This window comes from Emys orbicularis, chromosome 2 (genome assembly GCF_028017835.1).
Source record: "Emys orbicularis isolate rEmyOrb1 chromosome 2, rEmyOrb1.hap1, whole genome shotgun sequence".
NCBI classification, from domain to species: domain Eukaryota; kingdom Metazoa; phylum Chordata; order Testudines; family Emydidae; genus Emys; species Emys orbicularis.
This window is the reverse complement of record NC_088684.1, coordinates 215,404,715-215,425,664: the sequence shown is the minus strand read 5'-3', so window position 1 is coordinate 215,425,664 and position 20,950 is coordinate 215,404,715. Positions and strand designations below refer to the sequence as shown.

General features: G+C 43.3%; 1 protein-coding gene across 3 annotated transcripts; it reads right to left on the bottom strand.

Annotated features, from left to right (window-relative positions):
* Positions 1-9,514: 9,514 nt before the first annotated feature.
* LOC135875041 (C-C chemokine receptor type 5-like) lies at positions 9,515-19,711 on the bottom strand. 3 transcript variants are annotated; one of them, XM_065400020.1, is made up of 4 exons: positions 19,622-19,711; positions 15,479-15,573; positions 12,815-13,012; positions 9,515-11,804 (listed from the first exon to the last, which is right to left on the bottom strand). In XM_065400020.1, exon 4 carries the CDS (start codon positions 11,791-11,793, stop codon positions 10,741-10,743), a length of 1,053 nt encoding a protein of 350 aa, XP_065256092.1. In that variant the 5' UTR covers positions 11,794-11,804; positions 12,815-13,012; positions 15,479-15,573; positions 19,622-19,711; the 3' UTR covers positions 9,515-10,740. The 3 variants fall into 3 exon arrangements, with proteins under 3 accessions (XP_065256092.1, XP_065256094.1, XP_065256093.1); XM_065400022.1 differs by lacking the exon at positions 15,479-15,573; XM_065400021.1 differs by lacking the exons at positions 15,479-15,573; positions 19,622-19,711 and adding an exon at positions 17,080-17,153.
* Between the last annotated feature and the right edge of the window lie 1,239 nt (positions 19,712-20,950).

Sequence of the window (20,950 nt, the reverse complement as noted above, 5' to 3'; positions counted from 1 at the left end):
TGTCCCTCCCACCCCCCAGAGCTGGGGCCAGGAGCAGAGCTGTGTCTCTGGGAGAGGGGGGAACTCAGATGGGGTAAGGAGGCCAAGGCTGGGGAGGGCGTGATGCCAGGAGCAGAGCCCTGGGAGCAGAGCCCTGGGAGCAGGGGGGTCGGGCATGGGGCTGGGAGTGGAGCCCTGGGAACGGGATGCAGGGCCAGGAGTGGGACCCTGGGCACGGGTCCAGTGGCGGGGGAGAGGGGTGCAGGGCCGGCGCCCCAGAGCAGAGCTCCAGTGCACAGCTGGGAGTGGGGCCCTGGGTGGAGGGCCAGGCATGGAGCCCCAGGTGTGGGTATCACAGGCCCAAGGGCATGGGGCCAGCAGCCTGGGAGCAGGTCCCATGGCCGGGACCTAAGTCCTGAGTGCAGGGCCAGCGAGCGGGGCACTGGGTGTGGGGCCGGGAGCAGGGCCCCTGGCATGGAGCCCTAGGCATGGGGCCAGCAGCTGGGGACTGGGGCTGGCGGCCGGGACCCCGCATAAAACCTGGAGGGGGCTGCAGCACCCCTGCATCCCTAGTTTCTGCGCCTATACCGACATGTGAGCTCTCTACTGAGAGCCAGTAGCCCACTGGTCATCATAATAATTGCAAAATGTATGTACAGATAATATTTAAGAACATTATGTAACTATACTAAAATTCTTAAGGATTTGGTATTAGGGATTAGGATTTGGGATTAGGGTGGGTCATCAGGAGGTGACATACCTCAGGAATATTCCTTTCAATCAGGAGGTAACAGATGCTTATTTCTCTATCTGGTCATGGGTGTACTGGGCATTGTAGGCCTCTCAACAGATGCCTGTTGGCCTACTGAACCAAATGATAGTCAAGAGATTGTGAATCTTCAAGAGAGAAAATGTACAGGAAGAAATAAATAGCAGCAGAGGATCATCTGTATGAGAAAAGACAATGGATTGGTAGGGTACATCTGGAGATGCAGACGTACACTGGAATCTTTCCCTGAGGAGGCAAGGTGACAGCATGACTTGTCTCATGAATGGACAATCACAGTCAAGCCTGGCTGTAAAAGACTGGAAGGACTTTGGGTGAGCATTGCTGATAAGACAGAGAGTATCTAGATATGTAAGTCTAGGTTCTAGAATGCGTGTTGTGATTTTATTTTATTTGTAACCATGTGTTTCCAAAACTTCCACTTGCTATTATTTGACTCTCTATACTTTGTTAAATAAACTTTTACGTGTTTTCACTATAAACATCTCTAATTGCTGTATGTTCAATGGAGTGGTGATGAGAGGTGTAACTGGTAAGCTGGAGTGATTGTTTTTTTGGAAACGGCAAATCTGTGAGTGTCCAGTGGAACAGAGGTAAACACTCCAGGGAGATGCTTGGAGGGCTCAGGGGTTGGAGTATGCCAATCTCTAACCTGGAGTGAGAGAGAAGAGCCTGCATAAGACTAGAGGGGAGTGCTTGTGTTGTCCGTGGCCAATGGAGTGAGGGAACTGACCAATGGCAGGCACAGAAAAGCCTTCCTTATGCCTGGGGAAGTGCCTCACGACCCTGGGTACCCCGGGAAGTGTCACAGTTCCTTCATATCAGTTTTCTTTTTTGTATTGTCAAATAACTATAGACATAGGGGCACCAACCCAATATGCCCCATCTGCATAATTCCCTTAAACACATGGTCGAAGTATGGCCAAGTGTAAGAATAGTAACAAACTATGTGGCATTTGAAGTGCTGGGAGCAGAGTTAACAGCAGGGAGTTAGGCTATGTACAGTCTACAGCTTAAGTTGGTATAAGTTATGTTGCTCAGGGTTTGAATGATCCATCCCCCTCAGTGATGTAAGTTACACCAACCTAAGCACCAGAGTGGACAGCGCTATGTTGACAGGAGAGCTTCTCCCACCGACACAGCGACCGCCACTCGGGAGGGCTGGAGTAATTAAGTCAATGGGAGAGCTCCCTCCCATTGGTTTAGAGCAGGGGTTCTCAACCTTTTTCTTTCCGATGCTTCCCAAACATGCTATAAAAATAACACGGCCCACCTGTGCCACAATAACTAGTTTTCTGCATATAAAAGCCAGGGTGGTGTTACGGGGTAGCAAGCAGGACAATTGCCTGGGGCCCCACACCACAGGGACCCCCATGAAGCTACATTGCTCAGGCTTCAGCTTCAACCCCGGGTGACAGGGCTCAGGGACCTGGGCTACAGCCCCAGGCAGTGGGACTTCAGCTTTCTGCCCTGGGCCCCAGCAAGTCTAATGCTGGCCCTGCTTGGAGGCCCCCCTGAAACTGCTTGAGGCCCCTAGGGGGCCCCAGACCCCTGATTGAGAACTAGTGGTTTAGAGCATCTGCACTAGCAGTGCTACAGTGATGCAGCTGCTCTGGTGTAAGCTCTGTAGTGTAGCCATTGCCTTAGAACAGTGGTTTTCAAACTTTTTTTCTGGGGATCCAGTTGAAGAAAATTGTTGATGCCTGCGACCCAACGGAGCTGGGGATAAGGGGTTTGGGGTGTGGGTGGGGCTCAGGGTTGGGGTTGGGGTGCGGGGGTGAGGTCTGAGGGGTGGGGCTGGGAATGAGGGGTTCAGGGTGTGGGAGGGGGCTCTGGGCTGGGGCAGGGGGTTGGGGTGCAGGAGAGGGTCAGGGCTCTGGACTGGGGGTGCAGGCTCTGGGGTGGGGCCAGGGCTCAGGGGTTTGGGGTGCAGGGAGGGATTCCAGGTTTGGGGGGGACTCAGGGCTGGGGCAGGGGATTGGGGTGCAGGAGGGGGTCAGGGATCTGGGCTGGGGCTGGGGAAGAGGGGTTTGGGGTGCAGGAGGGGCTCTGGGTTGGGGGGACTCAGGGCTGGGGCAGGGGGTTGGGGTGCAGGAGGGGGTCAGGGCTCTGGGCTGGGGGTGCAGGCTCTGGGGTGGGGCCGGGAATGAGGTGTTTGGGATGCAGGAAGGGGGGGGACTCAGGGCTGGGGCAGGGGATTGGGGCACGGGGTTGGGGTGCAGACTTACCTCCGGTGGCTCCCAGTCAGTGGCGCAGCTGGGGTGCACCGCGGACCACGCTGCGCCCTGGAAGCGGCTAGCACCGGTCTGACTCTTAGGCAGAGGCGTAGCACTGCCCCCCCAGTTCCCATTGGCAGTGCGGAGCCGGTGCTCGGAGCGGGGGCAGCGCGCGGAGCCCCGTGGCCCCCCTGCCTAGAAGCCGGACCCTGGTAACTTCCAGGGCACAGCGTGGTATCGGAAAAGGTAGACACTAGCCTGCCTTAGCTGGACAGCACCACCGACAGGACTTTTAACGTCCCAGTCGGTGATGCTGACCAGACCCACGGATTGAAAAACACTGCCTCAGAAAAGATTTTGCAAGGAAAGCACTTGCAGCAGCTAAGAGGACATGGACTTTTGTTCAAGGAAGCACAACCCTTTGCCCTCTGTGAGGATGTATGGCTGAACTATGCTGCAATAGAATCTGCATAAGGATCTTGCTGGTCTGCAGGAACTCTCATCCTGACTCTTTAGGATCATAGAGATAGGGACATGGGCCTATGGATGGCCATTAAGAAAGGTAGCATTATGCACAATGGGGAACAAAATTATTTTCTTTTTGGACATTAGCCCCCTTTAACCTATTTTGTCTCTTTGTTTATCTGACTGGACCATTCTGCTTTTATTAAGACCTTGTCAAACTACTTGTGGAAAGTTATTATAATCACATGCATAGCAATACATTTGAGTTCTATTGAAAACTAAATAGGCGAAAATTTCAAAAGTTACTAGTGATTTTGGGTGCTTCAATTTTTGTGTGTCAAATTTGAGACACCTTTAAAGATGCCTGATTTTCAGAAAGTTCTACACATTCTCCCCATGAGACAATTGTTCCACAGCTGTGTTGACTCTACAGTCATTGTGAAAGTAAAAATGTGGTTTTGTTGGTATAGTAAGCTGTTATGGCTCAGATACATTGGTAGCAAATGAGTTTAAAAGATCGTATTTTTATATAGTCACTTTTAACAGTACTTTAAGAAAAGAAGCTTCTCCAAAAAGTAGCCACTAACCTTTTCCCTCCATAGCTTATTTTTTCTATTTGGTTTGATTTGCCTGCCCAGTCATTTGCAGAATTGGGGCCATTCTTTGTATCCATGGTCTGAACAACTTAAGAAATTGAATTAGCTTCAAGAACTCCAGTAAGGAGAACAAGCCACTCCCATTGTGTGTTCTGCTCATGACCAACATGACTCTCCTTAACCAGGTACAACTATTACCAAGGAGAGAGGAGTTTAGATAAGTTGCTGGTGTTTAGGGAATAAAATGGCAGTCCTGCTCAGCAGAATGGAGCATTTCAAAAGCAGATGCTGTGCAGGGCCGGTGCAACCATTTAGGCGACCTAGGCGGTCGCCTAGGGCACTAGGATTTGGGGGGTGCCATTTTCTTCGGCAGCAACCGCGGTGGCCAGATCTTCGGCCGCCCTGGTCGCCGCCGGCATTTAGGTGGAGGGAGCTGGGGCAGTGGAGCGCGGGGAGGGCCGCCTGCAGCAAGGGGGGGGGGGCAGCACGCAGGGGAACTCCCCGCCCCAGCTCACCCCTACCCCGCCTCCTCCCCGAGCACGCCGTGGCTGCTTCACTTCTCCCGCCTCCCAGGCTTGCGGCACCTAAGCTGATTGGCACCGCAAGCCTGGGAGGTGGGAGAAGTGAAGCAGCCATGGCGTGCTCGGGGAGGAGGCGGGGCAGGGGTGAGCTGGGGCGGGGGGGGGTGCCTCAGGGTGGGGGGTGGGGAGCTGCCACGGGGGGGCGCCTCAGGGTGGAGGGGGGGAGCTGCCGCGGGGGGGAGCACCTCAGGGCGGGGGCTCGGGGACGGGGGAGGGGCGCAAGGTGGAAGTTTCGCCTAGGGCGCAAAACATCCTTCCACCAGCCCTGGTGCTGTGAAATAGGTGATGGAATTTGAGACTGGTTAGAAATAGTGGACATGTGTCTTTATCTTAAGCTTGTACTGATAGCAAATAGAGATGTGACAAATAACTGATTTGGAGCTGATTTGTACAAGTGTCTGGCCATTTTGTTAGATTGATACAAATCTGATTCTGAAATGTCATCAAAACAGTGATATCGTGGCAAACTCTTTAGTTATAGCCCCTACTCTGTCCTTGTCATCAAAGCTGCTTCTTGCTGCCTCATCCTTGTGATGTGTATGTATCTTGCTCCCACTTTCTCCCTCCACTTTGTCTCTGGATCCTGAGAACATCACCTTGGTGCTTGTCTTCTTCTCCCCAACCTGTCCTCACTGCCTAAATCCTGTTCTCTCCCTCCTTTCTGATTGGTTCCAGTAAAATCCTCCTACTAGCCCAGCTCCTTTCCTTGCTTCAGAAACCTCTCTCCACAGTATCTGAATCTGAGGTTGGTATCTATCCATCAGATACTGATAACCACCGTTGGGTGCCTACCAATTTTAAAAGAGCAGGATTACCATATCCCTATATGCAGTATCCCATGAAGCAATTTCTCCCACTCTTTTAGGAAACTGTTATCTAGTGCCTAAGACACTTAACTAGGAGTCAGATGACCTGGGTTTGATTTCTAGCTCTACCACTGACCAGCTGTTTGATTTTAGGCAAGTCATTTCACCTCTTTGTGCATCAATTTCCCCATCTATAAAAGAGAGATGAAGGTACCCACATACCCACAAACTCCTATATGACCTAAGGATGAAAAGCACTACAATATGGGGTATAAGTATAGTCATGACCACAGACTACGATTTCTTCCCAGAAATTTGCGATCAGTCTGTCAAAAATTCTGTTTGTCTGGTGCAAGTTAACCCAATCGTTATTACTTTTGAGTTAAAAAGCCTTCCATGCCTTAAGCATACACAAAAATCAGCAAAGCCAGATAATAGTTTCACGGAAATGTTCAGATCAGAGCTATTTTGAAAAAAATGGCAAAGATTTAAAAATTTAAATGTTAGAATGTGGAGTAAAACTTTACAGTAAATGGCTAAATTACACGGGACTTCCTGTAGAAATACATATTGAATGTAAATAGGTCACATCACACACAGCGTTTAAATTACGATACCAGTGTTTCTGCAGTCATTCTGAGATAGGTGTAAATATGACTTAGCCAGATAGATTCTCCTCTCTTCTGGACAGAAAGGGGATCATCTTTTAATATTCAATGGTAAATTGGTACTTAGGAATGCAATTTCCATTAATTATGACAGGAGTTGTGCACTTGGCATCTTGGAGTCAGGACTGAATCCTACAATCTTTATTAAAGCAAAACTGATTTCATATCACTGTGAAGGACTGTAAAATCAGACCATTTGTATGGTGTGCTGAAAAGATTATATATTCTAGATTTGGTCTGAAGGATTTTATTTTTAATGTGCTCACATTCTCAGATTTCAAACCGATATTTTCCCAGTATCAGAATAGTTCCTCAGCTTATACAAATCCGTGTAGCTCCACTGACTTCAGTGAAACTACACCAGTTTATACCAGTTGCAAATCTGGTCCATTATTGTGTTTTCAAAACAGATTTTTCTTCTTGATACAACTAGTATCAAAGTTTTGACAGAAAAATCTTTTCTGTTCAATTCAATTGTTACAGAGATATCTTATTCCATTGCAATCTCATCCACTATAGCCCCTGGAAATTTGCCTCATTGCTTATTTGGTTTCCCTTCTGAACACTTCTAATTGTTATATCCCTTTAAAATAGTTCATTCCAGTATATTCCCCCTGCCCTTCTCAATTGTTATTTTTATAGGTGAATCCACTAACAAATGACTTAGCAAATACTATACTCTGTTTACAGATATAGGCATTTATGTTACCTCTTAATCTACATAAGCAACTAATAAATGTATAAATACTAAAAACAGATGAAAGATGACTTACCAAATGTCTAAGAAGTGCCACTGATGTCTTAGTCTTTTAGACTGGCTGCACTGCATAAATCAGTTTTGCACATAACAAATACAGGGCAGGCGTACACCCCTTCCTGTGTGAAGAAGGATACAATATTCATACGTTTAGCAGACTTTGAGTGAACAAATCATTGTTACTTTAAAAAAATTAAGCAGTTCTTCTTTTCTAAAAAGGACTTTCAAATGCTCCTATAAAAAGTGCGTTAAAGCACAGATGTATAGATTTTGAAATCCTAGTGGTGGGACTTAGGTTTCACAATCCAAAGCTATAATTATAGAAAGAGTTTGGTTTTGTTTGTAACCCACTCTTAGCATTGCAGCATGTAGTGGTGTGAATAAGGGAAGAAAGAGTTAGAAGGATACATAATTTCTTGTTTTTCATTTGGGGGACTCTCTGTGCCTCACTTGCCAGAGGCACGCATGATATCCAGAAATTGGGTGTGGCAAGCACTAGGTGTGCTCCTTAGCTGTTTGAAGTTACTTTGATGATTTCCATTGTGAGCAAGCAGATTGGCAGGACACACCCAGAGTCTCTTTCTGAGAGTGGAACCAAAGGGAACTCATGGGGAATGGGAGGGGTTTATAAATAGAGGGAGCCATATAAATATGGGGTTTATAAATATCTGGAGCCATAATACTCTTTCCTGCCTAGGGCAGTCAATCTCTTCTTGAATTTACCCCATGTATCCATACAATAAACCCTCTTACTATAATCAAACTTACCGTTAGAAATTATCTTTAACATATTCACAAACAATCACAGGCAATTCCAAATCTGCCACAGGTGTCGAGTTTTTCCCGAGTAAGGGAAGGACTTTGTTTTTCAAGATGAAAAAAGTAGGAAACATGAAAGAAAAGAGGCTTGTCTCTTTCTAGAAACATAGGAATTGCCAGCCTGGATCAGACGACCTGTGGTCTGTCTAGTCAAGTATCCTGTCTCCAGTAGCGGCCAGCACCTGCTGCTTCAGAGGAAGGTGCAAGAAAGCCTGTGGTGGGCAATTGAGGAGAAACCTGCCCACAGGTAACATTTCTTCCTAAACCTCAATAATTAGAGCTTGGCTTATGTCCTGCATAAGAGTTTATATCCCTTCCAAAACTGTTGTTTTTTGATGTTTTAATTATTAAGCTTTGTAATCCGAGATCACAGTGAAATAAACATACAGACCTGTGTTTTTCCCAGTAACCACACCAGTTCGTATATATGAAAAAATATGTGATCAGAGGTCTATCAATGTAGGTCATCAATTCATCAAGATAGATCCATCTAGTTATCACTAAAGAGATAGTAAATCGAATGACAGGAGTCCAGGAAGGGGCATAGTGAGGATAGTTGTGCACTGGAAAGGATGTGGACTGTGGTTAGGGTAGGCTTTCCAAAAACATAGGGCCAGCCCCACGGTGGAGTCTGGGTGGGGCCTGAAACTCATATCCTACTTTTTGACTATCTTGAAAAATGCAAATTACTGCATGGTATTTTCTGATAGATTTCCTGTGCATCTGCCACCAGCTATCTCAATGATTTGCTGGCATAGAGGAGACGGAGTCTCAGTCCCCCCACACCCATTCAGCACCCCCAGCTTCTTCCCTGTGAGTTCCTTTATCCCCAGCTTGTACCTCCCTTAGGCCCATTTCTCTCCCGAGACCCCAGTTGCTCTTCAGGCTCATTCATCTCACTGAAATGTTGCGAAGTAAATGCTAGTGTGAGTTTATATCCTTTGCCCTTCTAGTATTGCATTAATTATTGCTATATGTGAATGTTGTCTCTAACTCACCCGAAGGTGGGGACTGAGCACATTTGCTTCAGTAAAAGTGAGGCATGATAGCAGAAAGTTTGAGACTCACTAGGGCAGGGAGTGGATGTCAGAGAGCCACGTTACCTGGTCTTGGAGTGAGAGGCTCTCAGGGAGGAGGAATACATTGAGATTGGCAGGAGATTGAGAGGGGATGAAGCGGGGGTACAGAGGACTGGGCTACATAGAAGTAGGGTGCAGGAGATTGGGAAGAGCATGAAGGGGAGGCAGAGGAATGGTGGGGACAGAGAAGGGAACATGGAGAGGGATGTAGAGCAACAGGCACTTATTCATGTTTAATTTTAAATACTTAATACTCTGTAGATATAAAACTTTAAGGGCCAGATTCTCTGGTTGGCTAATGTCATCTTATACCACCTAAGCGGCACAAAGTGATAGTACAGTGGCCAGAGCTGGCTTGTGGGAGAATCCAGTTTGCTCCTCAGTGCTATATAATTTTTCCTCACTCACTTTCACTCCATCTGCTTTATAATACCCACCCAAACTGATATTTGCCCCCTAAAATAAAATAAAAAATTATTTTCAAAGGTCAAGTACCAAATCCCTCCTCAAATTTCTCGGTGAATGGGGGCTGTCCCAGCTGCAACATCTTTTAGGATAGCGCACCAGCTCTATACCCAGTAGGTTTCATTTCCCTGTGGGCTGGTGTGGGGGAGGGTTCTGGTCCATGACTCCACTTCCTCTCCAACCCCTTTGTGGTTATGTGCCTTCCCTTGGTGTCCATGTAAGGAGCAATCCTTGCACTTTCCCAGGATCCAGAGCTGAAGGCTCTTTCCCACAAAGACAATGAGAAACATTCAGTATATGGAGCTTTTCAAACAATGATTTTATTAATAACTTGCATTAATGTGGAAAGAGAAAGAAGCATAAAATCGTAGCATCAGAATTCACACCCCAATAAAAATGGAAATGGAGAAAGCTCAGTAAAACTGAAATAGATCTATAAACATAACATTGACATGCATTTGGTATTAAAAAGGTGCTTTCACATTAGTGCAAACGTGCAGAAAATATTTTTTTCCATAAAAGGAAGTTTACCGTGAGAGTAATTTTCTGCCTTCACTTTGTAATACTGCAGATATTTACCTCACAGGGCTGTCCTCAGGATGAATAACTAGTTATGTACAGAGGTGTGAGGCTGCAAAGCAATGTGTAAGTGCTAAGATATTGGGATCTGATCCTGCCAGCTCTTACTCATGTGAAATCAAAATAACTGAATGCAATAGTCCAGGGGAAAGGATTATTTTAAACAGACAGCCCCCAGCTAATAGGATACCCCTGCTTAACACAATTCTGGTTAACAGAAGGTCAGTCATATCCCTTAACAGAAGTGTGCACAATCCCTGTTTATCAAAATCTCTGTTTTATGAAGATTTAACAGCTCTTCAAACCCTATAGGAAAAACAAGGTATCAGTGTAATTGTAAATAAACCCTCCCCACCTCCGATGGGTACTTGATTATATTATGAAAAAACGCTAACTTATAAAATTAGTGGGAATTTTAGAACCTTTTATGATTTTGCTGCAAAGTTTTTTTTTCCTGAAATGTTCCATTAATGTTGAATATTGAAGAAAAAAGGTGCATCGAGCCCCATGTAAATGGCTATAATGTCCTCCCATGGATGCCTTCCTCCTAAAGTTTTTCTTGTGGTTTTGCATATAGGTAAATGGATCTTGAGAGAAGAGAAGAAAAACCTTGTTCCTTGCCCTCTTCAAGCCATCTTCTGAATTATATTTCCTGAGGAAATAGTTCTTTGATCAGAGTCCAGGTTTAAAGAGCAAAATCATACTACATTGGGTGCCATGTTACAGTGGATCCTTAACAAACTGTAGTATTTGAATTTTCCTGTGGGATTTTTAATATTCCCTATGAAAAATGAAAAATAGTGCAATGTCACAAAAAAATTAATTACTGTGATTGGTAACTGTCCAGGTCTTAATGCGATGACCATAAGAGTTTTGTTTAATTGCACAACCTTTTAAGTAAAAAGGACAATGAAACTTTTATTGGCTACATTTCTAACGCACTTTACAAACCAATGGAGATATCATGCTCTGCAGTGGAAGGAGTGTATGTGGAGCTAACCCGTTCTAATTTATCACCATGAAGAGCTGGACAGTGTTTGCAGAGGTAGATTGCAATGTGTTTTTGGAAAAAGGTATAAAGATATTTCCTAAACTTTTCACCAGCAAAGGCATAGATCACGGGGTTGATACAACAGTGGATCATTGCAATTGCTTCTGTCACTTGGATTGCTAGCTCCAGCTGCCTGCTGCTCTCACAGTTATTTAGGGAAAATGAATCTTGAAAAGTGTATATGAGAACAACAATGTTGAATGGTGTCCAGAAGATAAAATAAACAATCATTATGATAAAAATAAGCCTGACTGCCTTATGTTTTTTCTCATTCCTACATCTCACTAATGTTTTTATAATCTCTGAATAGCAGAAGATCATAATGACCAGTGGAATGACAAGTCCCAGGATGTTCATCTTTAAAATCAGGAATTCCTTCCATTTGATTTTGGAATCTGATGGATAATGAGAGCTGCAGGTCCAATTATCACCTTCCTTTTGAACACTGTGAAATATAAACCCTGGAAGAGAGGCTAATATTGCAACACCCCAAATGAAAACACTTGTGAAGATACCATGGGTAATTGTCCTAGCTTTTAAAGCAAACACTGCATGGACAATGGCCAGATATCTATCTATTGTCAAAAGTATTATGAAAAAAATTCCACTATAGAAGCCAGCATAATAGACCCCTGAAAGAATTTTACACATTGCATTTCCAAAATCCCATTCACGTGCTGCATAATAAGCCCAAAATGGTAAGGAAAGAATAAAGAGTAAATCGGAAATTGCCAGATTCAGCAGATAGATGTCAGTCATGCTTCTCAGCTTCTTGTATTTTATCAGGATCAGCACAATTAGCGCATTTCCCACCAGGCCAAATATCAGCACCAAAGAATAAAGCGGTGGCAGAAACAGGGATGCAAATTTTTTGACATCAGCTTTTTGGCATGGTTCTGAGTCAAGATCATAATCATAGGTTGTCGTGTCAGTTCCTGCATCCATCTTGTACTGTCCTGGATGAAGAAAGAGATGGTAGAAACTAAAGAGATGGACTAAAACATATTTTATCACAATATTATTGGGAAGCTGGCAGTGACTTCCATATTTAAGTTGCCTAATGCTTCCCATTATAAAAGATGATTGCAACCCTTTTTTTGAGACGCTCTGATACCTCCACTATTTGTTAAATATTGGTTTCCATATGCATTATGTATGAGAAATATTTTTCATCTTCAGTAAACTATGTCAGTACCATGACACAACTGAGAGCTGGCTGATGACTAATCGCAAAGGCAGCTAGTTCTCAGCTGGTTTGTTACAAGTGCGTTTAAGTGGTTTTCAGAAGTGTCAGAATGAGACAAAAAGAGCACCATTAAAAAAGGGCCTATCTAGAGGAAACGCTTATTGTTTTTCAGGTTTCCTACCCACATTCAGATGTCACTAGCTCACACAACAGCAATAAGCCATGAGTGGGTGTGCATTGGTAGGCTGTGGTGGACAGCATCTAAGTAGCATTCCACAAGCAAAATTTGCCAAACATATTAGTTGTTGCAAATTATTCTTTCAACAATTTTTCTCATTTCTCACATTAACCAACCACTCTGTGCTTCTGTATTTGGTTTACTTTGGTTCTGAAAAAAGACATTACTCATTACAGTATATAGAAAGAGAGCCCCGAACAACCCTAATTTTTGGACATCTACATAAAACTAAAAAACTGCTAAAAATAAACCCTTGAAAACAGAATCCATAAGTCTAAATGAGAATAAGGCCCGCATTCTTTATTTAACAAAATTGTTCCTTTAAGTCTTTGACCTTATTCTCATTTACACCCAGGCCATTTTAAACTGCTCTAGTCATGCAAAGGAGCCTTGAAGAAAGTGAATATGAATATAATTTATTTTTACTTTAAGGCCCTTTTACACTGTCAGAGCAAGGTAAAGTGGTTTTAGTGTGAATGAGAATTGGGCTCTCTTGTTCTTGTCATGATAATATCCTTGCATACAAGAAATAGGTGACTTACCTGTTAATTAGGAAAATGTGGAAGAGGTGATTAGACAATGCTGCACTAGAATTGACTTTGTAGGATGAAATGGCAAGTTTCACCTCTCTTGCAATTCAGATCAATTCCAAGCAATGAAAAATGTAGACTTTGAATTAAAGCAGAGCACTGTTCTCTACCATCCAAGAAATATTCCGCACGTTATTCTCAGTTGATAACCTGTAAGAAAATTCACAAATCTATAAACTGATATTGAAACACCACCCTGCATGGCATCAAATAATTTCAAAACCATTGTCTTTGTTGGGCTATATTCTCATGCTGTAAAACTTTTGTCAAAAAAAGACACTCTCCAGTGTCTATTTTGAATGTACAGTATCTGCAGTTAGCATTGATTATCTTGTTCTAATTACTGGTTTCTGCCAAAATGTAATATTGGGTTAAAATGATTCACTTGATTCAAGATTTTATTTCCTCTTATTGCGACGGCCTTTTGCCTGAACTCTAATGTGGTATGTCCTTAGCATCAGAAATGCCTATTATCTGGAGTTTGAAATTTGGTTGTAATCAATGATTTAATAGATCTTTTCCATCAATAACTGTCAAAATGAGGCAAACTATTAGTATCTGTTTGCAAATTATCTGTGAACAATTTTACTATTTATAAATATTCAATAGTTATTCAAAATTATTTAAAGGTTTTGTACAAAGTATTTCAGCTTATGGGTTTCTCATGAATTATTCACTATGACTGTAGCTTTGAATATTTACTAAAATTCACTATTTGTGCTTTCCAATTGATCACCCAACTCACAGGGCATTGTTTCGTCTCCCTGATTGGATGACTGCAACTCTTATAAACAGTAGGGCTTGACTAAGTACTCTCTAGTGTGTATTGTTATATGGACTCCTATGCCCAAGTTTCTGGAAACATTCTTGCTAACCAAAACAAACAATTAATACAAATGTTTGCAGAAAACAAATTAAAAGGTTTCAAATACTGAGTCTTCTTGCATGACTGAGCAAAGGCTACACACATTCTTGCCTTGTAGTAGCACTCTTGGAAACTGTAGTGTTTTGAACAACTGTAATATATTTGAAAAAAGACAAAAGTTTGGGGTGTGATGTTTGCCACTTCATCTGCAATGACAGTTTCAGTGGAGGAGCAAAGCACAGAGAATAGTTATTACTGCACAGATCTTTTGTTTTGTTTTTTCCTCATAGGTTGGGATTTAGCTTTGTGGCTGTACAATGTTTCAGGAGGTATTTTGCTGGACAGTTCCCCAGGGACATTCTATGGCACCATCTGCATGCATCAAAGGGACACTATTCCTTCTAGTGCTTAATCCATGTCCTCTCACTGATGGTTAAACATTGTACAATCTCTGGTTTGCTTGGCCTGTTTAACCAAAAATATTACTTAGAGATAAATCCTACATGAAAAGATTATTAAGTTCCAAAGTCTTGAACTGAAAAGTTAGGAGATGCCAGAATAGTAGTATACGGCTTGATAGTATTAATCACCATGTATTTTTGACAGGTTTCCATGCCCCATTCAGGGCTTATTTCCCACCCTCCATTCCCGTTTCCATTGCTGTCGAGGTTTGCCGCCGTCAGCCATTTTGAAAAAAAAATTGATTATTTTTTATGTTTGAATAGGGGGAGTGTTGCACACTTGTGCTTTGATACATTTGGTTGCTTTTTTAGAGAAAAAACGTTGAAAGAACAGAGTGAGAGAGCTTAAAGATTAAAAAAGAAAGCTTTGGTAAGGTTTAGAGGAAAAAAAGGAAAGAAAGATTGTTTGGTGAGGTTGAATAAGGAGAGATGATTTTAAAGGCCTAGTCTGGCATGTTATTAAAGAATAGAGGGAGAACTTAAAGAAAAATAAAGATTTTTGGTTTTAAATGGTTAGTTTGAAAGAATAGAGGCAAGTTATTAAAGAGAAGAGAGATTTTTAGTGAGGTTTAGTAAGGAGAGGTGATTTTAAAGGACTAGTTTGGTATGTTATTAAAGAATAAAAAACTTTGAAATAAATGTAAAAGGTGTATTAAATATAAGGGTAGGTTAAGAAAAGAGCATTTAAAAAGAGTTAAATAAAAGAGAAACATATAAAGGAAACTGTTTATTAAGCACATGGTAAAAATATAAAGGTTGGTTAAGAAAGAAACATTTAAAATATTAAATATAAGGGTAGGTTAAGAAAAGAGCACTTCAAAACATTAAATAATATCGAAAAATAGGTTTAAAAAGAGCACACACGGCAAAAGGCATTTACTAAATCAGAAACTGTTTAGTAAGCACATGATAAAAATATAAAGGCAGGTTAAGAAAGAAACATTTGAACTATCAAATATAAGGGTAGGTTAAGAAAAGAGCATTTCAAAACACTAACTAATATTGGAAAATAGGTTAAAAAGAACACATGGCAAAAAAGGGGAAATTACTAAAGCAGAGACTGTTTAGTAAGCACGTGGTAAAAAGTATAAAGGGAGGTTAATAGAAAAGCATTTAAACTATTAACTACAAGGATAGGTTAAGAAAAGAGTATTTAAGAAGAGTTAAATAAAAGAGAAACATATAAAGATAGGTTAAAAGAGAGAACAGGGCAAGAAAAGGGAAAAGAAAGCTCCTTTGCAAAGGGAAAAGATAGACAGCACATGGTTGAGTTAGAGAGAGAGATCTTACCCTTCCAAGTTTTCTGCGGAAAGAGGCAACTTATCAGGTTCAAAGCCCCCAGGCTTGTTATCACCACCTTTGGATCGGCCCAATCAGATGTTGTTCTACAGCAGTGTCATAGAATTCATTTTCCTGAACCAATCCTATAGTCCCAAGGTTTTTAAACAAGAGCCATCTCTCCTCCCCCTTTAACTGCCTTATTCTTATCTAAAAAAACAGACCCCAAGCATTTTTCCCACCATCTGGCCCTTTTACATAGGGGCTTTAATAAAAGTTAAAACTATAAGCCCTTAGTAACAAACAATTTTAAAAGTTTCCCCTTATGTTTTAGACTAACATTGGTTATTTTTTAGTGAGGACAATTTGAAGCTGCAGCAAAACCCCTGTTAGCAAAAAAAGCATCTGTGAGTCAGTGGATCAGAGATAAGAAGGCTGCTTCTTCCACAAACTTTTTAACAAATGCAAGTAAAAGTTATATTAAGTCTTGTAAAGGGATAAACACTTTAAAAGACAAACCTATATGAAGACACATCCCTTTATTTACAGGTGTGTTTCAATAAAATAGAGCATGCAGAAACACCCCAGGTTTAAAACCACAGGTCCTTAGTACAGGGCCGGCTCTAGGATTTTTGCCCCCAAAGCAAAAACAATTTTGGCCGCCCCCCCCCCCCCGTTTTTTAATTACTCTCAAGCCTGGGAGGGAGGGCGAGCAGCGGCGCGCGAAACAACTGTTTCGCGTGCCGCGGCCGCTCGGGATCTCCCCCTCCCTCCCAGGTTTGAGAGCCTGGGAGGGAGGGGGAGACTCCGAGTGGTTGCGGCGCGGGCGCCGCTTCTCCCCCTCCCTCCCAGGCTCTCAAGCCTGGGAGGGAGGGCGAGTAGCGGCGCACGAGCGGCAGCGGAGATGAGCTAGGGCGGCCGGGGCACATTTTTAGGGGCGGCATTCTGGCGCCGGCCATGCCGCCCCTAAAAATGTGCCGCCCCAAGCACCAGCTTGTTTTGCTGGTGCCTAGAGCCGGCCCTGCCTTAGTAACAGACAGTTTATATTCCCCTTATTTTTTAAACCAGTGATAGGACGGGTTGGGTCACAGAAACCCCATTGGGATTGCCACCTGATGTGCTGTGACTACCTCTCAGCCCATTTTCCCTGGCAGCTTGGGACTTCAATACCCTGCCTGGTTGTGCCAGACATGCTAGCCTGCTACAAACACAGACCCAGGTCTGAACCACATCCCCCAAAAGCTGAAGGCTTAACTGAAAATAGCTTAAGAAGTTCTCCTGTCTCCAACACCCAGATACCCAGTTCCCAATGGGATCCAAATCCCAAATAAATCCATTTTACTCTGTATAAAGCTCATACAGGGTAAACTCATAAATTGTTCACCCTCTATAACACTGATAAAGAGATATGCACAGCTGTTTGCTTCCCCAGGTATTAATACTTGCTCTAGGTTAATTAATAAGTAAAAAGTGATTTTATTAAATATAAAAAGTGGGATTTAAGTGGTTCCAAGTAATAACAGACAGAATGAAGTAAGTTACCAAGCAAAATAAAACAAAACACGGAAGTCTAAGCCTAATACAGTAGGAAACTAAATGCAGGTAAATCTCACCCTCAGAGATGTTCCAATAAGCTTCTTTAACAGACTAGACTTCCACCTAGTCTTGGTCCAGCAATCACTCACACCCCCGTAGTTACTGTCCTTTGTGCATCTCTTTGGGATGGAGAGGCTATCTTCTGAGCCAGGTGAAGACAAAATGGAGGGGTTTCTCAGGGCCTTATATAGTTTTGTTTCACTAAAAGAGTTATCAACATTCCCCCTAAAACTCAGGACAGCTTTCTTACCCCCATGGCCTGATCTCTGTGGCTGTGGCTTTTTTTAAAAATTGTTTGTCCTCGGTTTAGATTTTAAAAAACATTAGGGAAAAAAAGGGGGAGGGGTGTAGAAAAGTGTGTATGTATGTGTGTGGGGGAGACTCCTTATCTCTGGTAAAAAAAACAGCTAATTTTTTTTACATAAGCTAATTTTTTCTTGTATTTTTTGTATTATTTTAATAATTTAATAAAATCTATGGACCCAAAAAAACCACAAGAGCTTGTGCCTGTGTCTCAGCATATGGGTTGCAAACATTTAAAGATAAAAACATTCTGTTAATGCAACAGAAAAATTCATACTTAAATCTAAAAGTCCTAAAATGAAGGCTTAATATAACTTTCGCATGGATTTGTTAAAAAGTGGGGAGGAAAATAAACTTATCTCAGATCCACTGGATTACAGAATTTTGAGCCAAAGTGGGGGCTCGGATACACTTAATGAAGCCACACCAGGTGCATAAGTATAACCGGTTTTATTGCCAAAGTATAATAAGCTTCCCAGCCTTTATGCGTTACTAAATACGTGCTTTTTAGCAACCAACCAAGCAAGCAAGAATCAATGCTTACGCCCCTTCTGCTATGGACAGTCCCAAACCCTCCAGCCTTGTCCTTGAGGGCTCATAGGAGGCGCTGCTCCAGTGTGGAGACTTTCTGGGCACCCACAAGGCCAGGGTCCATAGGTGAGACTGTTCGTCTAAAGCAATTTGCATAGCCATTTTTTATTGTTATTTTTTAAGGAGGGGCGTGTACATCCACAAGCAAGCTCTGGCAGGAAACACTATGGGTTTTTATTTTTATATGTAATTTTTTTTTAATTTAGTTGAGTGGCTGAAAGCCAGCCCGGCTGGTCAAAGCCAGTTCACTACTAGCTCCCCCCAAACCATTCTGTAACAACAGGCCAAGTTAACTTGCGGTCAGCCCCAACACAGAATAAGGGGAATATAAACTAGCTGTTACTAAAGTTCTGTGGTTTTCACTCTGGGTGTTTTCTGCATGTTCATTTTTTTTTAAATTGAAACACACATGTAAACATGTTAAATAAAGGGCTCTGTCTTCATATAGGCTTGTCTTTTAAAGTGTTTATTCCTTTACAAAACTTAGTATTATTTTCACTTGTATACATTAAAAAGCAGGCAAAGAAGCAGCCTTCTTATCTCTGATCCACTGGCTTACAGAGGCTGTTTTTGCTGACAGTGGCTTTGCTGCAAAAGCATGCTGTTTCAAATTGTCTTTACTAAAAAATGACCAGTGCTAGTCTAAAACATAGTGGGAAAACTTTTTTATTATTATACATTACTTTTATAAACAGGTTTTCTGTGTTTTTAACCCTGGGTTGTTTCTGCATGCTCACTTTTTATTGAAACACATATGCAAAAGAGCTAAATGAAAAATTGTTTCTTCAGCTAGACTTGATTTTCAAAGTGGTCTTCTTCTTTTCTAATCCACTAACTTAAAAAGGCTGCTTCAAATTGTTCTTACTAAAAACATGAGGAAAAGCTTTTAAAACCTTTTTCTTAGTAAGGGTTTGTGGGTTTAGGCCTGGGGTGCTTCTGCATAGGGTTACCATATTTCAACAATCAAAAAAGAGGACGGGAGGAGCCCCGCCCCAGCCCCGCCCCCATCCTGCCCTAGCCCCGCCCCTGCCCCTTCCACTCCCTCCCAATTCCCGCCCCCCTCAGAACCCCTAACCCTCCCCCCCACTCCTTGTCCCCTGACTGCCCCCTCCTGAGACCTTCCCCCCCATCCTAACTGGCCCCCTAGGATCCTATCCCCTACCTGTCCCCTGACTGCCCCCTCCTGAGACCCTCCCCCCATCCTAACTGGCCCCCTAGAACCCTACCCCCTACCTGTCCCCTGACTGCCCCAACCCTTATCCACACCCCCACCCCCAGACAGACACCAGGGACTCCCACACCCCATCCAACCACTCCCCCCCCGACAGCCCCCCCCAGAACTCCCGACCCATCTAAACCCCTCTGCTCCCTGTCCCCTGACTGCCCCCTCCTGGGACCCCTGCTCCTAACTGCCCTCCAGAACCCCACCCTCTACCTAAGCCTCCCTGTTCCTTGTCCCCTAACTGCCCCCTCCTGAGACCCCCCCACCCTAACTGCCCCCCTAGGACCCTACCCCCTACCTGTACCCTGACTGCCCAAAACCTTACACCCCCAACCCCCAGACAGCCCCTCCCCGAACTCCCACCCATCCAACCCTGCTCCCTGTCTCTTGACTGCCCCCTCCAGAACCTCCCTGCCCCTTCTCCGACCCCTTGGCCCCCTTACCGTGCCGCTCAGAACAGAGTGCTGTGGAGCGGCGTGCTGGGCAGCAGGGGAGGGGGAGCAGGAGCAGGGGGAGGAGCTCGAGACTGCTGGAGGCCCGATGCGAACGGCCGGCCGGCCGGCGATCTGCGAATGCAGGGAGGGGGAGGGAGGGAGAGAGAGGAGGGGAGTGATCTCAAGTTGCAGGGGAGAGGAGGGGGATGCGGAGGAGGGGCTCTGGCTGCCAGAGCCCCGTGTGAGTGGCACCATCCAGCCGGCTGTCCTGTCAGTCGCGCGCGCTCTGCATGGGGGGGAAATCCAGACATTTACAAATTCCCCCCGGACGCTATTTTTAACTCAAAAAAGCCAGACATGTCTGGCAGAATCCGGACGAATGGTAACCCTACTTCTGCATGCGCTTTTTTTATTGAAACATATGCAAAAGTGCTAAATGAAGGGCTATTTCTTCATATAGGTTTGTCTTTTCAAGTGATTATTCCTTTACAAAACTTAATATAACTTTCACTTGTATTTGTTGAAAAGCAGGCGAAGCAGCAACCTTCTTATCTCTGATCCACTGACTCACAGACGCTGTTTTTGCTAACAGTGGATTTGCTAAAAAAGCATGCTGCTTCAAATTGTTCTTACTAAAAAATGACCAACGTTAGTCTAAAACATAGGAGAAAACTTTTTTATTACTATAATTTACTTTTATAAACAGGTTCTCTGAGTTTTTAACCCTGGAATGTTTCTGCATGCTCATTTTTTATTGAAACACATATGTAAAAGTGCTAAATAAAGAAATGTGTCTTCAGATAGGCTTGTCTTTTAAAGTGTTTATTCCTTTACAAAACTTTATATAACTTTCACTTGTGTTTGTTAAAAAGTGGGGGAAGAAACAAACTTCTTCTCTCTGATCCACTGGTTTACAGAATAAGGGTAATATAAACTGTCTGTTACTAAGGACCTGTGGTTTTAAACCTGGGGTGTTTCTGCATGCTCTATTTTATTGAAACACACCTGTAAATAAAGGGATGTGTCTTCATATAAGTTTGTTTTTTTAAGTGTTTATCCCTTTACAAGACTTAATATAACTTTTACTTGCATTTGTTAAAAAGTTTGTGGAAGAAGCAGCCTTCTTATTTCTGATCCACTGACTCACAGATGCTTTTTTTGCTAACAGGGGTTTTGCTGCAGCTTCAAATTGTCCTCACTAAAAAATAACCAATGTTAGTCTAAAACATAAGGGGAAACTTTTAAAATTGTTTGTTACTAAGGGCTTATGGTTTTAACTTTTATTGAAGCCCCTATGTAAAAGGGCTACATGGCAGGAAAAATGCTTGGGGTCTGGTT

Excerpts from the sequence above, each read along its gene's own strand:
- LOC135875041 (XM_065400020.1), bottom strand. The coding sequence starts at position 11,793 with ATGGATGCAGGAACTGACACGACAACCTATGATTATGATCTTGACTCA.